Raw genomic sequence first — 14,864 nt, forward strand, 5'->3', positions numbered from 1 at the left:
CCTTTGCAGGGTTGCCGCGTAAAATATCGGCCCCAGTTACGTTAGAATCTCAGACAACAAATGTTTCATGTGAGTATGTCCCACATATTACAGGGGACATTATTTATACTGGAAATCGTTTGCTGCCTGGGATTAAAATGAGCTGGATGTCCTGTATTTTTATTCCCTAAATCGGGCAACCAGATTCCCTGCTTCTTTGCCCCCGCCCCCCGCCCAGCTCCCTACCTTCCTGCCTTCTCCAGCTGCTCCTCCTTTTGTCAGCTGCCCAGGTGCTGGCCCTCACTGCCCCTTCTCCAGCTGCCCGCTCTCCTGGGGCAGGGCTTGACAGACGGCCCATCACCCCTCCCATTGCTCTGCTTTCAGAGTGACAGGTGTGATTCCAGCCGACAGGCCCCGCCCTCCACTGACCAGGGCGGGTTGTGCGCACACAGTACAGGCACAGAGCCCTGGGTCCGGGGTCCTACTATTGGGTCCAGCTGAAGGACGCCTGGCCTGGAGCAGAGCCGGCTCTGCCTGAGCTCAGAGAGCACCGGAGGCCGACTCTTTTCATCCCTGGCAGATCTTGCACCACCGTCTCTGCCCACAGGGAGCTCTTGTTTCCAGGCATTTCTTTGTGCTGGACACGCTCACTCATCTCTGACTGATCTGGTGCCTCTGAGAACAGGCCCCTGCTGAGCTCCTGAGGAGATGCACCGACCATGGCCCCTTCAAGGAAGGAGAGGCGGTGGGGGCAGGTATGAGCCACAGAGTAAACCCCGGCCGGGAGGGGCAGCTCTCAGAGGAGGAGCAAAGGTGGGGAATATTAAGGGCCTACATCACAACTTGGCCCCTACCCAGTTTGCTCCCTCCTTCTTCCCCTCTCGGACGTTGGTTCCCTGTAACATCTTGCATCCCAAACTTCGTCTCGGTCCCGTTCAGAGAACACGACCTACAGCAGCTCCCTTCACTCAGCCCCCAGCTCCTCCCCGCAGCCAGCTCCCCTCCGCATGCATCTAGGAAGCCCTGCTCAGGAGCTGTAGGTCCAAAGTAACTGAGACACGGTCCCCAGGGGTTGTGCCCCTCGCCTCCCCTGCTCACCCACTCCATCCCTCTGCACCACCCTGTCTCCATCCCTGGCCCCACAGCCCCGGCCTCTCTCTCCAAGGCCTTCCTGTGCAGCCACATGGCCACGGTGGCCGGTCTGGGCACACGCAGAGGCCAGAGCCCGCTCAGGGCCAGTCCTGGATACAGCCGGCTAGCCAGGAGACTCAGAATTCTGTACCTTCCAAACTATACTCTACATATGGCACAGCTTTTATTTCGTGGGTACAGAGAAAACAGATTTTCCGCGAAAAAGATCTGAGCCGTTCTTTGTGATGGAACAAGAGCTCACTACACGCCCTCGATGTAACATTTTCACTTATCTGGCACTGGCCTTGTCTTTGAGTTCCTGATTCTCTGTCATTCCGGGCTCAAATCCCTCGCATTCTCTACGGATAGAAGGGACCCGTGAGAAAAGAGTAAGAAAGTCTGTTTTGAAGTCTTCTTTCTGGCTCTCCTGCTCGGAAACCTCTCACACTTTCTGTGACTCTGGTTTTCTCTTCTGCTTCCTTTGGTGGTTTTCCAGCCCCGACTCTTGGGAGACCCATAAAAGGATATACCTCCTCCATCATAAAACAGATCACTTGCTGCCCGCTGGTTTCAGCGCGTCAGGGCTGATTTCAGGCGACTGGCAGGGGCTGGCCTCGGGCTGGCGCTCTGTGAGGTCCGCACATGCAAGTGGCAAACGGCCCAGCGAGGGGAGCAGGCAAGACGTGTCTTGTAAAAAGCGTCCACTGGAGGGCGCAGCTTCCTCTGGTGGCAATAGAGCCGGCTTGTAGGCATCCTGGCACAAACCTGAGTGAACGGGGTCTGCTGCCGGTAAACTCCAGTTCCCCTGCGGATCAGAAGAGCTGGCCCCCGTGGGCGGAGTCCAGTGGAGCTCCTGGGGGTCAGGGCGGACGCCACCTGGTCCCATCAGGGTGGATCTCCGGGGCCGGAGGGCATAGCAGCCTGGGATGGGATGCACCAGGGAGACTGCTGGGCTCGGGCAGGGGAGGGCAGGAATGCCAGCCTTGGGGGAGTGGGACATCGGGAAGGCTGGCTGGGCGCTGAGTCTGACACAGCAGCTGGGCACATTCTGGGGGCTGCCGGGCCTCACATGAAGGTCCAGAAGTCCCGGGCGCCCGCCACTGCCTGGCCGTGGCGGCCCGGTCCCGTGAAGAGAGAATCCTCCTGGCGAAATGTGGCCACCGTGAAGCTGCGGCCGGGCCCAGCCTGGGGGTCCGGGGCCTTCGCGTCGCAGCTGAAGCAGCAGAGGATGCAGGTGATGGCCACGGTGACCACGAACAGCACGGCCACCATGCCGATCACCACCGTCTCCATGGCCCCACCTGGCAGCCGGCGCACCGAGCGAGCCTGGGTGCAGCCTGAAGCCTCAGCTCCCCACCCGAAGCGGGGCTCTGGGTGGCTCTTCCAGCGGGGTCCCTGCGGCCTTCTAAGAAGATACCGGGGCGGGGTCCTGGGTCGTGCCCCCTGGGGACCGTGGGGCGCTCTGCATGGCACTGCTCCGGCCTCGGTCACTGTTTCCTACATCTGGCCGGGCTTCTGGGAGCCGTGGTCAGCTCCGCCGGGCGTCTCTGGAAGGAATGGGGACCCGAGAGGTGTGCGCTCAGTCTCCCGAGCTCGGAGGAGCCGGGAGGAGGGGGCAGAAGGCTGCTCCCGGGGAGCCTTGCCAACCCGGGCCTCTGGCGACGCCTGCGGATTCGGGAGAGTCTGCGCTCAGACAAAAGACAGAAGACGCCCCGTGCGGTGGATCCGGGATGAGCCGGGCTCCTCCCCTGGAGGAGCCGTGGGCCGGTCCTTGAATCAGCCTATTCGCTGCCTCCCGAGCCCCAGGCCTGTGCTGGGGCAGGGACACAGGTGGACAGAAGACAATGCCAACCCTGGACACCGTGGGGCGTCTGTGAGTCCGTGGGGCCGGGGGCAGGGCTGTGGGGGAGGCCTGTTTCGTGTGGCCTCCATTTCTGCATTAGTTTGGAGAGTGTTTAGATAAGGCCGGACATGTGGCCTTTGTCCTACTGCTCCCCAGAGCTGTGCCGGCCCCAGCCCTCCAGCCGCCCGGTCGCCCGCTGCCGCCCTCAGAGGCTGTGAGCGCTTACCCTGGGCTCGTCTGGAACAACAGCTCTGACTGTGTGCGGCCCCATGGTCTCCGGACCCGGCGGCCACCCCAGGAGCCGGGTCACAGCACGCCCAACCCTGGTGCTGCCGCTCTGGTCCGGCGGAGACAAGGCTCCGAGATGTCTGAGTGGCTGAGAGCACTTCCCGAATGCCTTCCTGCCTGTGAGTGAGGGCCCAGGACTTCCTGCCTGCCTTCCCCCAGCGGGGAGTGGAGGCCCAGGGCCTGCACAGCTGCCTGTCGCCCTTGGTGACTGCACTCACCCCACCACCCAAGCACCCTCAGGCCATTGCAGTCCTGCCCCAGGTTCTCCACTTCACTGGGTGGGGGCGAGCCAGGCCAGGCCACTGAGGAGTTTGACAATCACTCCGTCACAGCCCAGCACCTCCTGAGGCCACCGCGTCTAAAAAGGAGACGGGGCTGAAACCGGTTTCGCTCAGTGAATAGAGCGTCAGCCTGAGGACTCAAGGGTCCCAGGTTCGATTCTGGTCAAGGGCATGTACCTTGGTTGCGGGCACATCTCCAGTGTGGGGTTTGCAAGAGGCAGCTGATCAATGTTTCTAACTCTCTACCCTCTCCTTTCCTCTCTGAAAAAAAATCAATACAATATATATTTTTTAATAAAAAATAAATAAAAAGGAGATAGGGTTATTGGCCCCACTTTACCCAAACTCTGAGCAGTAGAGTAGTGAGAAACAGTAATTCCAGGCAGAGGACACAGCCAGGCATTCGCTCACATAACTGGCCCAGCAGTTCTGTGAGGTGGTTTCCTCTCCCTTTTACAGAGTCAGATGCTGGTGATCGGAGGTTACAGCACACCTGTGGCCTGTTGCTAATTTGTAGTGATGACAAGAGCACCAAATGGCCGAAGAGGGGCTTCCTGGCCTTCCCTCCTAGTTCAATGCTCTTTCTGTTAGGGGCAGAAATAGAATAGTGGGGACTAGCTACAGTTATCCTATCTAATAAAGAGGGAACATGCTAATTGGCCATCATGCCCTCACAAAGATAGCGGTGCCCACAGCCAATACGAAAGGAATATGCTAATTGACTGTCACATCCTCAAAGATGGTGGCACCCACAACCACGAGATGGCGGTGCCCAGTCCCGTCAGCTCCGCTCCGGTGGCAGGTGTGCAGCACAGCGGGTCTTCCCCCAGGCGGGTCCGGCTGCTCCGAACACCTACCTGCAGAGTCCCCCAGTCCCTGCAGTCCCCCAGCCACCCAGGGCCAGTCCAAGGCACAGGCAAGCTTTGGATGGCAGCTGCCCAGACGCCCAGGGCTGCCCGAGGCTCAGGTAACCAGGGCTGCCCAAGGCTTGTGCTGCCGGCAGTGGCAGCAGCAGAGTTGTGATGGGGCATCACCTTCCCCTGATCACTGGGTGGCCTCCCGTCCCTGAGGGCTCCTGGATGGTGAGAGGGGGCAGGTTTGGCTGAGGGACACCCCCCTCCAGTGCATGAATTTCCATGCCCTGGGCCTCTTGTAAGAAATATGAATTATGCTCTGTTTACCATGATATTCTGTTCTGATTAGAGAAAGCACATTACAACCTGGCTGAGAGTTGTATGCCCTGGGACATGGGAGCTGACACAGAAATGCAGGCCATCCTCCTTTCCCGAGAACTGCCTGTCGCTATGGAGAGATTTACAGCCTCCTGGCTGAAACAATCTAGTCCTGGAGGCACCTGCCCTTTGCAACCCCCAGCCCTCTTGCCTGTAACCATTCTACCTTGCCTACTTTCCCGTGCCTGTAATTCTTACTTTCTCACGTAATCTTTGCCCTTCTACCCAATATAAGCAGCTGGTTTATAGTTAGAGGCAGAGCAAATTTTTGTGGATGACCTGCTGCTCTCCCATCCTGGAATAAACACAATATGATTCAACAGTGTCTCTGCTTAATTGGTTCAAGTAGTGATGGGCAGCCCAGACCCACTGATTGTCCGGTTACATTTCCTCAGAGCAGTCCCCTCATTCTCCAGTTTTACTGATCAGAGTACAGAGGCTCAGAGAGGGCTGAGGGCTAGCCCAAGGTCACACAGCCCAGGTCCTTTTCCATTTCTCCAAGGCCCCAGTAAGCTTTCTTTAGTAGCAGCTAAAGTACTGCCTACACATAGAATGGGAGAGTGACTGCTGGGAGTACAATGCCCTGTCAAATTCTCACTCTTCTTTGCCGAAACCAGTTTGGCTCAATGGATAGAGCATTGGCCTGCGGACTGAAAGGTCCCAGGTTCAATTCCGGTCAAGGGCATGTACCTTGGTTACTGGCACATCCCCAGTAGGGGGTGTGCAAGAGGCAGCTGATTGATTATTCTCTCTCATCGATGTTTCTAACTCTCTATCCCTCTCTCTTCCTCTCTGTAAAAAATCAATAATATATATATATATATATATATATATATATATATATATATATATTTTTTTTTTTTTTAATTCTCACTCTTCCCTTTTCTAAGATGATTGAACAAACCTGGGTGTGAGGCTGCTCCTCCGAGAGGGCAGAGGAGGAGCATGGAGCAAGCCGGGGCCGTGCCTGGAAGCTGGACACCTGGAATGGCTTGCGTTAACTGGGACAACCAGAGAGAAGGAAATGTGAGGAGCCAATCTGGTGCCGGTGGCTTCAGATTGAATAACCAAGATCAACTAGTCAGTTCAGGAGATAGAGGGTACCAGGCAGATCTGGTTTCAAGCTGGGTTACTTGTTCCTTTGACTTCTCCTTTGCCTGTTCTTTGTGGGTGAATGGAGCTGGAGACCACCAGCTCTGGTAGGTGTGCATTGTTCAGCATTTTAAAAACTAGCCCGCTCACCAAAACCTGTTTGGCTCAGTGGATAGAGTGTCGGCCTGCGGACTAAAAGGTCCCAGGTTCGATTCCAGTCAAGGGTATGTACCTTGGTTGCGGGCACATCCCCAGTGAGGGGTATGCAAGAGGCAGCTGATCGATGATTCTCTCTTGTCTATGTTTCTAACTCTCTGTCCCTCTCTCGTCCTCTCTGTAAAAAATCAATAAAATATATTAAAAAAAAAAACTAAAAAAAAAACTAGCCCTGCTGACATGTCTCAGTGATTCAGAGTCAACATAGGAACCAGAAGGTCATGGTTCAATTCCCGTTCAGGGCATATGCCTGGTTGCAGGCTTGATCCCCGGTAGGGGGCATGCAGGAGGCAGCTGATCAATGATTCTCTCTTATCATTGATGTTTCTATCTCTCTCCCCTTCCCTCCCTTCCTCTCTGAAATCAATAAAAATTAAACTAAAGTCGAATAAAGCACAAGGGTTCAGGCCTCTTACCTTCTGCCTTGTATCGATTTCCTTTTCTGTTTCTGAGGTTTGGGGACCCTCCTTGGATTCACCTGTAAAACAGGCCGTCTGGTCCATCCTCGTAACAGGCAATCAGTAATTGTGGCATAATGAGAGGGACCGCAGTTATACCGTGAGGACAGCACAGTCTGCTTTGAAGGCTCTTAGCAGTCTTCATGGACCTCACACTGGCAATCTGCAACACGGAATGACCAATGTGGCATCTCAAGCACAAGGCAAACACACACACACACACACACACACACACACACACACACAGAAATACAACAACAAAAACCATGGATAAAGATGGACCAAGTTCAGCACCTCCTGCAGGAGTGGGGTTGCTGGAGGTCCCAGAGCTTATCTGCCCTCGAGATGGGCTGCAAGGAGGTGGCACCCAGGAGGCCAGCCAGGGCAGCCTCAGCCTCCTCCCAGCTCAGTACCCTCTCCCCCAACCATCCTCAACAGTCTCTTCCCGATTATCAGCATTATCAGGAGAGCTGAGGAGAGCAAGGCAGCATCAACCTTTGCCCACAATTCAGAGATGTTTGTCCTAAGGGTATTTTCCACCCCATTTCTTAGAGTCCTGTCTTTCGTAGCCCTGGGCTGCAGATGCCAAAAGATGTCTATCACTTATAGACACGAATGTGTCCTCCAGCATCCTCTTCATCAAGTGACCAGAAAGAGACCACTTTCCATACCTCCCACTTATGTTTATGAGGGAAAAGGTGACGTAGGCGCCCTGCCATAAAGAACTAGAACTGGCGTGGACTCTGCAGAGAGGAGGGGAGGCGGCCAGAGGGCTACAGCCTCCACCTGTTAAACGTTTCCTGCCTTTCAGACCCCACCCCCACCCCCAAACCTAGGGAGGTGGAGCAGGAGCCTCCTGGGAGGCCCCAGGAGCCCGGAGACCTAACCCCGCAGGGCCCTGTGCTCTCCTTGGTGTCCCTCGGGCCCCACCCGCACTCATATTTACTTTCCCAGAGTCTCCAGAGAATCCTTCCTGAGGATCTGCTGTGTGGGCCAGTTCTGTGCTGGGGACAGGGAGCCCTAAAGGCTTAGAGAGTTCTCAGCTCTATGAGGGCAGAGGGCCCTTGAATCCTGCCATAAATCTCTGGGAAGAGGGATAAAGTGTGGTCAGTGCTCCGAAATAAATACAACAACAACAATAATAATAATAATAATAATAATAATAATAAATAGTAATAAAGTTGGGAACCCCTGGGAGGGCTTCTTCTTGGACAAAGACACAGAGAGGGTAAAGTTCAGGGTGTTTTGGGGGGTTGAGACTGGAGCAGTGTGAATGGAACAAAAGAGCAAGGGGGTAGGCGAACCAGACCAGGGGCCTTGAATGGCCAACCAAGAGGCAGAGACTTCATCCCAAGGGCAATGAGGAGTTTCAGCCATTCCCTCAGGCTGCCTCATGGAGATGCTTCAGAAAGTGGCAGGGCTGGACCCAGGCTGGGCAGGGGGATGAGCCAGGGTGGGCCCTGGGGTGGGGGAGGGGAGGCAGACTGGAAGGACACTGCACAGATAAAACCAACAACACATGGAAACACAGGGCCCACTTTCCCATCCCAGAAACCCAGTGTGACTGTCCGTGTGAATCTGCCTCCCTCGCCCCCACACCCCCGACCCAAGCACTCACAGAGAATCCACAGGGAAACAGAAATGAAACTGGACGTTCTGTTCAGTTCTGTCCCCGTGAGTCAGCAGGCCCCTGGCTTACTGGCCCGCTCTCAGGCCCCACCCCACGCCCCCAGGCCTCTCCCCCTTCACTTCCCACCCGGCCCACAGGCCCAGGCTGCAGCCGGGAACAGGATTTCCTCCGCCTGGTGGAACTCCGCCAGCTGCTCCCGGGATGTTGGGGACTCGCCTCCCAGCCGGCCTTCCCTCCGGCTCTGCTGTCCGTCCCACTTCAGGGAGGAGGAAACTGAGACCCCAGCAGGCACGCACTCCCCAAGGCCACCCAGCACCACAGCCCAGGTTAAAGAAGTTCCTCCCCACCCCCAGCCCCATGGCCACACACCAGGCCCCAGGAGGGCAGGCTAGCTGGCTGGAGACCCAAGGCCTGGATAAGAAACCCTGACCCAGTTACCAAGGAAACACTGAATTCAATACAGACCGTGGGAGGGCTCTGCGGGCCCAGAGCTCAGTCTGCCCTGGAAATGGGCTGGAAAGAGCCTGTAGGTAACCCTGGCCCAGCCTGGTGGCTCGGCCCTCCTCTTCCTGAGGCCCCGGACTCTCCCACAGAGCCCCCTGGCACACAGACAGCCCCCTCTGTGTTGTGTGTGTGTGTGTGTGTGTGTGTGTGTGTGTGGTTTCTTGGGGGTTTTTTTGGGGGGGAGGGTCTCGTAAATCCTCACCTGAGGCTATTTTTCCTTGATTTTTAGAGAAAGTGGGAGGGATGGGAGAGACAGAGAGAGAGAGAAACATTGATGTGAGAGAAATATCGATGGGTTGCCTCCTGCACACGCCCTGACCAACACCAGGGATCGAGCTTGCAGCTGAGGTACGTGCCCTCCACCGGAATCAAACCTCACCCTTCCGTACGCAGTCCGAAGCTCTACCCACTGAGCAAACCGGCAAGGGTAAAAGCCCGCTCTGGACAGGGCTGCACCCAGGCCTTAATCCTCCTCGGAACTCGGGCCCCATGCCTTTCTCACCTACTGTCCACCAGGCACTACAACGCCCACCCAGTTGCCCCACTCACAGCCAGCCCTCAGACCCCAGCCAGCGGCCACCCCCCCAGACTCTCACTTCCCGTCAGAGGGAAGTCCCAGGGCAACGCAGACTCAGGCCCCTCCCTCCCGCTTGAGCTGTAATCAAGAGCCTCTTCACAAAGCTTCTTTGTGGTTTTCGTTTTTATTTTTGTATTAAGTCTCCCGTGAATTAACTGTGCAGCCTCATTACTGCCTTGTCCAAATGAAAGGGCATTGCCCGGGCCCCTCCCGGCTAACCCCATCCCCCAAACCAGAGGGGCGGATGTCAGAGGGGAGCACTTCAGAGGGAGCACGGCACATCTTCCAGGCATCCGCGTGCCCCGGTGCGCTGCAGGTGCCCGCTGGCAGTTACAGTCGCAAGGTGGCGTCCATCCCCCAAAGGTCACCCCTGCTCTCACCCTCCTCGCCCTGCAGCGTGAGCAGGGCCGCCCCGGGTGCTCCTCCGTCCTGTCCTCCGCTCCACGGCTCCCTGGGGCGCCGGATGCAAACGAAGCCCACGCAGGACCGTGCCCTTCTGCACCGGAACATGGGGTCCACTCCTCCTGGCGACGGGAGGACAGGCAGGGGCCGCCCTCCACGGGCGTCAGCGGCGGCCTCGGTGGGTGTGGAGGTAGGTCTGGTGGGGGCGGTGGTGGTGCAGATGCTGGTGGTGCAGCCCCGCGTGGTGCATGTGAGGCGCGTGGCCGGGGTAGTGGGGGTGGTGGGGGTGGGGGTGGAAGTGTCCCAGGCGGCCCCGGGCCGGGAAGAACCACGGCCGGGCCTGCCGCACGCGGTTTCTCCGGACGGCCGGACGGTTCATCTCCACGTCGTGGTCCTGCTGTCCGCCGTGCAGGCAGGCGGCCACCACCAGCACCAGCAGCAGCAGGGCCAGGGCAGCGCCTGCGATCACGCCCGCGAGAGCCGTGCTCCCCAGGAGCCCGAGCATCTGGGAGCTGGAGAGTCCCCTCTGCCCAGTGGCTCCTGCTGCTTGCTCCCCTCCGGCGGCCTCTGCTCAGCCCTCCCAGCCGCTGAACTTTGTTGTCTCAGTTCCTGGGGGCTGGACAGCAGCCAGGGAATGTGGACACGGCCTCTTTGGGCTGGAGCTGCAGGCCTGGGCGAGGCCAGGCAACTGTTAACTCTGAGCGGAGGCTGGGTGAGGACAGAGGGGAGGGCTGAGGAGGGAAGAGCCCTGAGCCTGTAGATAAGAAGCCTAGGCCCCCATCCCTGCTGCCTGGCCAAGGGCCCAGGCCTGCACTTCCCCCTCCCTGGGCCTCAGCGCCTCCCTCTTTTAGACACAATAAAGAACCGCGACCAAGAACAGGGTTCTGGAACCACACAACTCACTAGCTCTGTGGCTGCACAAGTTGCCTGTCCTCTCTGTGCCTCGTTTCTTCATCTGTAAAATGGCTAATAAGAGCATCTTTCCTCTTAGGATTTCCTGAGGACTCAGGAGTTAAGATATATAAAGCACTTAAACCAGTTCCTAACGCGTGTGCCATCAATATTATTGTGAAACCAGACAGCACATGGTTCAGGGTTTCTGGTCACTACTGGAGCCAATTACGCAGAGACAGGGTTGAATCATACAGGAGTGTTTATTCCAGTGATGCCGGCAGTATGGAGGGTGGCAGTCCACAAAAATCTGCTCGAGCACCTCTAACTAGCTGGCTTAACGAGGGGCCAGGAAGAAAGGCTGCATGCAGGGGGAGCAGAGGGGTGGCTGCAGGGTCTGTGGTCCTGTGTCTCTTTCCGGGATCTTGGCGTTTCAATGGGGTTAAAACCCAGCGTGGCCAGCTCCTGGAACCTGGGAATGGTCAGCATTCCTGAGGCAAACTCCCGGAGGGGGTCAGGGTCTAGGCACAACCGCCAAATCAGAGAGTCCTATCCTTTGTTCTCAAAATGCATGTTCTTTTCTGAGCAATGAACTCATCCAGGTGTCTCTTATCTTTTTGCAGCTGTTTTTCTTCTGGAGGACATCCTCCAAGGTCTGTAAGAAAACTTCCTATCTATAGTCCGTAAAGTCAATAATCATTAAACAGCTGCGGCCCTATTCTTATTGTGTGCTCTTCCCTCTACAGCTATCCCCCCATCAAGATTTTCATCTCATATCTATGAGATTAGTTTTATATGGAACTTGTCTTGCTGCTGAATTGTATTACTCCTGGACTATTATAATTTCCCCCTATGGATTTTTGGCTCTGAACCCTTTCAGGGAAAAGGGGCGTTGGTCTCTTCTATCACTGCTTCTTGCTGGTGAGGGCAGGGTCCTGACGTCCTCCCTGTCTGACAAAGGAAAGAGGGAGCCAAAAGGGGGAAAGTAGTTTTAACTGAAGACAACAGTAGACGTCCATGTTTCATTGACTCAGTAAGTCTAAACCGTTTTGAGTCTTACTTTTAGGACACAGTGATGCAGATGGCTTCTCGAGTGAGACCTAGACTGTGTGAGCAAGGAATCAGGTAAATTTAGGCATACGGTCTATGAAAACAGAAGCAAACAAAACAGGAAGGTTAGTGCATACAGTAAATCATAAACAGCAAGATTTTCAGATACAAGGCTTTCCCTGGAATGAAATCATACAGAGATAATCTGATAGATTGTCTGTGGTTAGAACATTTCTGGTGATGTCATCAGGGTTGAGGCCTGTATGACGTACACAGACACAGCCTTAAAAAGAAAACTTTTGCCAAAACCGGTTTGGCTCAGTGGATAGTGCGTCAGCCTGCAGACTGGGAGGTCCCACGTTCGATTCCGGTCAGGAGCATGTACCTTGGTTGTGGGCACATCCCCAGTTGGGGGTGTGCAAGAGGCGGCTGATCGATGATTCTCTCTCTTCAATGTTTCTAACTCTCTATCCCTTTCTCTTCCTCTTTGTAAAAAATCAATAAAATATATTTAAAAAAATAAAACTTTGAAGACAGTTAATTGTACAGGAATCTAATACCCTCAATTAGACATTGTGGTTTCAATTGAAGCACAGTTTTTCTCCCTAAGATTACCCATTTTTTCAGAGATTATATCAAGTCTAGTTTTTTGTTTGCTATATTTGCGTAAACACAAGAGTAGTAATTGATCAAATTGAACACAGGCTTTCTCAAATTTGCTTTGCTGGAATTTCATTGATTTATAAGGAATCTTAGATTGAACTCTAGTGAGCTGTAGGCCCCTCAGGGCAGAGAAGCCAAAGCCATGGTTTCCTGGAATAACTGTATGTCCTCAAGTCCTTGAGGTCCCAAAGGTGTCTTGAGGTTCCTCCTGGCCATCTTTCAGGAAAGCACTTACTCGGAAAGACTGCCATGAACCATGTGACCAAGCAACATACCAGGCTATTTCTCCAAGGGCTTATCCCTTCAAAGTCAATCTTCATTCCTGAAAACTTTCTGGTGATATCCAGAGTCCTGGAATGTCTCTCTCATACATGACATTCCAGTCAAAGTTTTGGTTAATAAAACCACACTTAGAAACTGGCTTTGTATCCTTTTATGAAGGAATTATATTCTTATTGGATTTATGTAAATATGTATGTTGCTATGGAACAATAATACTCACTCATTAAGAGTTTCCAAATTCCAGATGGATCAGATAGGGAGAAAAATGTAAATGCTTCAATATTGGTTATGAAAGTATAATTTACCAAATTACTTTAAGAAAAGAAACAAGCTTCCTATGTCTGAAAAACAGAAAGATTAAAAATCAGCAATACTTTCAACAACAAAAATTACAGAAACTGTAATTATTTTCAGTTTACTCAGTCCCAAAATAAATTTTTGTTTCTACTGATTATTCTTGCCAGTACTTCTATTAATATAAATCCAGATACTCTGTAGAGCTCTAATAATTTTCATCAGGTTCAAAGGGGTTTATCTAAAAAATTTATTCTCAGTGTTATGTAATTTAAAATGTCAGAGTCCTTTCCATGGGTCTCTCAGGAGATGTGACATTTTTGAAAATGCATTATAACAAAACAGCGACTATCTCTAAATGACAAGAAGAAATTTAAAATGACACAGATGATTGTGTGTGTGTGTGTGTGTGTGTGTGTGCAGGCAAACTTGTTGTAAAGTATAAAGCTAGCCTTGTAAAAGGGGCTTAGAAACTTTTTGTTACTATGCTCTGATTGTACAGCCTGAGAATAATCTATTTGCTAAAAGCTCAGTACAAATTGCCTTACATACCATCTTAAAACATACCATCTTTTTCTTAGGGTAGATGATTGACTATTTTTTTTGCATCTTCTATAGGTATCAGTCTATAAATATCTTTTATATCTTCTTCAATCAACTTTGTAATTATATTTTACTACAAAAATATAACATTCTTTGTTTGCTTTAAAAAATAAAATAAAGGTAAATTAAATTAATTTTAAAAATGACACATTTATGGATTTTATTGTAATGTAATTGACATAGAATTGTGTCCTTTCTGCAAAACACAATATTCCAGAGTAACAATTAGAGTTATAAATGAAAGTATATAAGAATTCATAGGCTCCTGGAGATTTTTATATAATATCCAGAACATCCATTTTAATAATATGCAGATATAAATAGGATATAGTTATTTTTTTCTTTATTTGACAAAGCTTCCCATGTACCTTAAGTAAAAGTTTTCCTTCACAAGGAGAGAAAACAAATCCGTGACACATTCCAGGACCTACTGAAATGACCTAAAGCCAATTCTACACCAAGAAAAAGTTTTTTAAAATTCAAACCCTGGGAAGGTTGTCAAACATATCTGATCAAAAATTATATTTTTATTATGAAAGAGTATTAAATTATTTATTCATTCAAAGTGACAAGAGAAGGGTATTAGACACAAACATAGGCTAGCAAAACTTCAATTCCCACAATTAAGAAGATGGCTTTTTTTAAAAATAATCAAGTACCTGCTTAATATAACATAGTATATAACCATTTCAATAATTTATAGAACTTTTGCTTTCTAAGCAAATATAGAAGAAAAAAAAAACTTCCTTCTAAGAAACTGAAAAAGGACCAAAGGAGTTCCATATTAGTTTACTTTAGATTCATTTATCTAATTAAATATATGATATTATTCAACTTACCTATATGTTTCATTTTTCTTCTTCCCTCCATACAATTTCTTTTCAACTTGCACACATCCTCTGCAGTTTTCCTAGTCCCTTTCAGTGTTTTTTTTCTTAAGTCATTCAGAAATAACCAACTTTAGAACCACTTGTTTTCAATTTTATATCACCAAAATCATATCATTTCTTTCCAATTTACTTAGAATTCTTAATTCTTAGAAACCTTGACCCTTTGGTGACAGGTAAGTAATTAACATTCCTCTGATTAGCAATACATCCACATTTTTAAGAGATATCTGTATATATAAAAGCCTAAGCAACCGTTACGATGGAATGACCAGAGTGACCGGAACAACTGGTCAACCAGTCGCTATGATATGCACTGAACACCAGGGGGCAGCTGCTCAACATAGGAGCTGCTCCCTGGTGGTCAGTGCATTCCCACAGGGGGAGCACTGCTCAGCCAGAAGCCGGACTCACGGCTGGCAAGAGCAGCTGCGGCAGCGAGAGCCTCTCCCTACTCCGCAGCAGCACTACTGAGCGGCGGCAGCAGGCGCAGCGGGCCGGGATGAATGTGAGCGGCACGGTGCCCAGCCCCAGTTCTGGCTCCTCCCTGGCTGCCTGACA

General features: G+C 51.9%; 2 protein-coding genes across 6 annotated transcripts; both read right to left on the reverse strand.

Moving 5' to 3' along the window:
• Positions 1-1,397: 1,397 nt before the first annotated feature.
• On the reverse strand, positions 1,398-2,408 carry SPAAR (small regulatory polypeptide of amino acid response). Its single transcript, XM_045580008.1, has one exon. It carries the CDS (start codon positions 2,401-2,403, stop codon positions 2,176-2,178), a length of 228 nt encoding a protein of 75 aa, XP_045435964.1. The 5' UTR covers positions 2,404-2,408; the 3' UTR covers positions 1,398-2,175.
• Positions 2,409-2,520: 112 nt separating this feature from the next.
• Positions 2,521-10,607, reverse strand: HRCT1 (histidine rich carboxyl terminus 1). 5 transcript variants are annotated; one of them, XR_006741253.1, is made up of 4 exons: positions 8,139-8,747; positions 7,467-7,604; positions 6,479-6,683; positions 2,521-2,657 (listed from the first exon to the last, which is right to left on the reverse strand). XR_006741253.1 is itself a non-coding variant. In XM_036433420.2 (2 exons), exon 1 carries the CDS (start codon positions 10,136-10,138, stop codon positions 9,797-9,799), a length of 342 nt encoding a protein of 113 aa, XP_036289313.1. In that variant the 5' UTR covers positions 10,139-10,607; the 3' UTR covers positions 7,471-7,604; positions 9,612-9,796. The 5 variants fall into 5 exon arrangements, 1 of the variants encoding a protein (XP_036289313.1); XR_006741255.1 differs by lacking the exon at positions 8,139-8,747 and adding an exon at positions 7,830-8,124; XR_006741254.1 differs by lacking the exon at positions 8,139-8,747 and adding an exon at positions 7,825-8,124.
• Between the last annotated feature and the right edge of the window lie 4,257 nt (positions 10,608-14,864).

This window comes from Pipistrellus kuhlii, unplaced genomic scaffold (assembly GCF_014108245.1).
Source record: "Pipistrellus kuhlii isolate mPipKuh1 unplaced genomic scaffold, mPipKuh1.p scaffold_m20_p_12, whole genome shotgun sequence".
Classification (NCBI taxonomy): Eukaryota; Metazoa; Chordata; class Mammalia; order Chiroptera; family Vespertilionidae; genus Pipistrellus; species Pipistrellus kuhlii.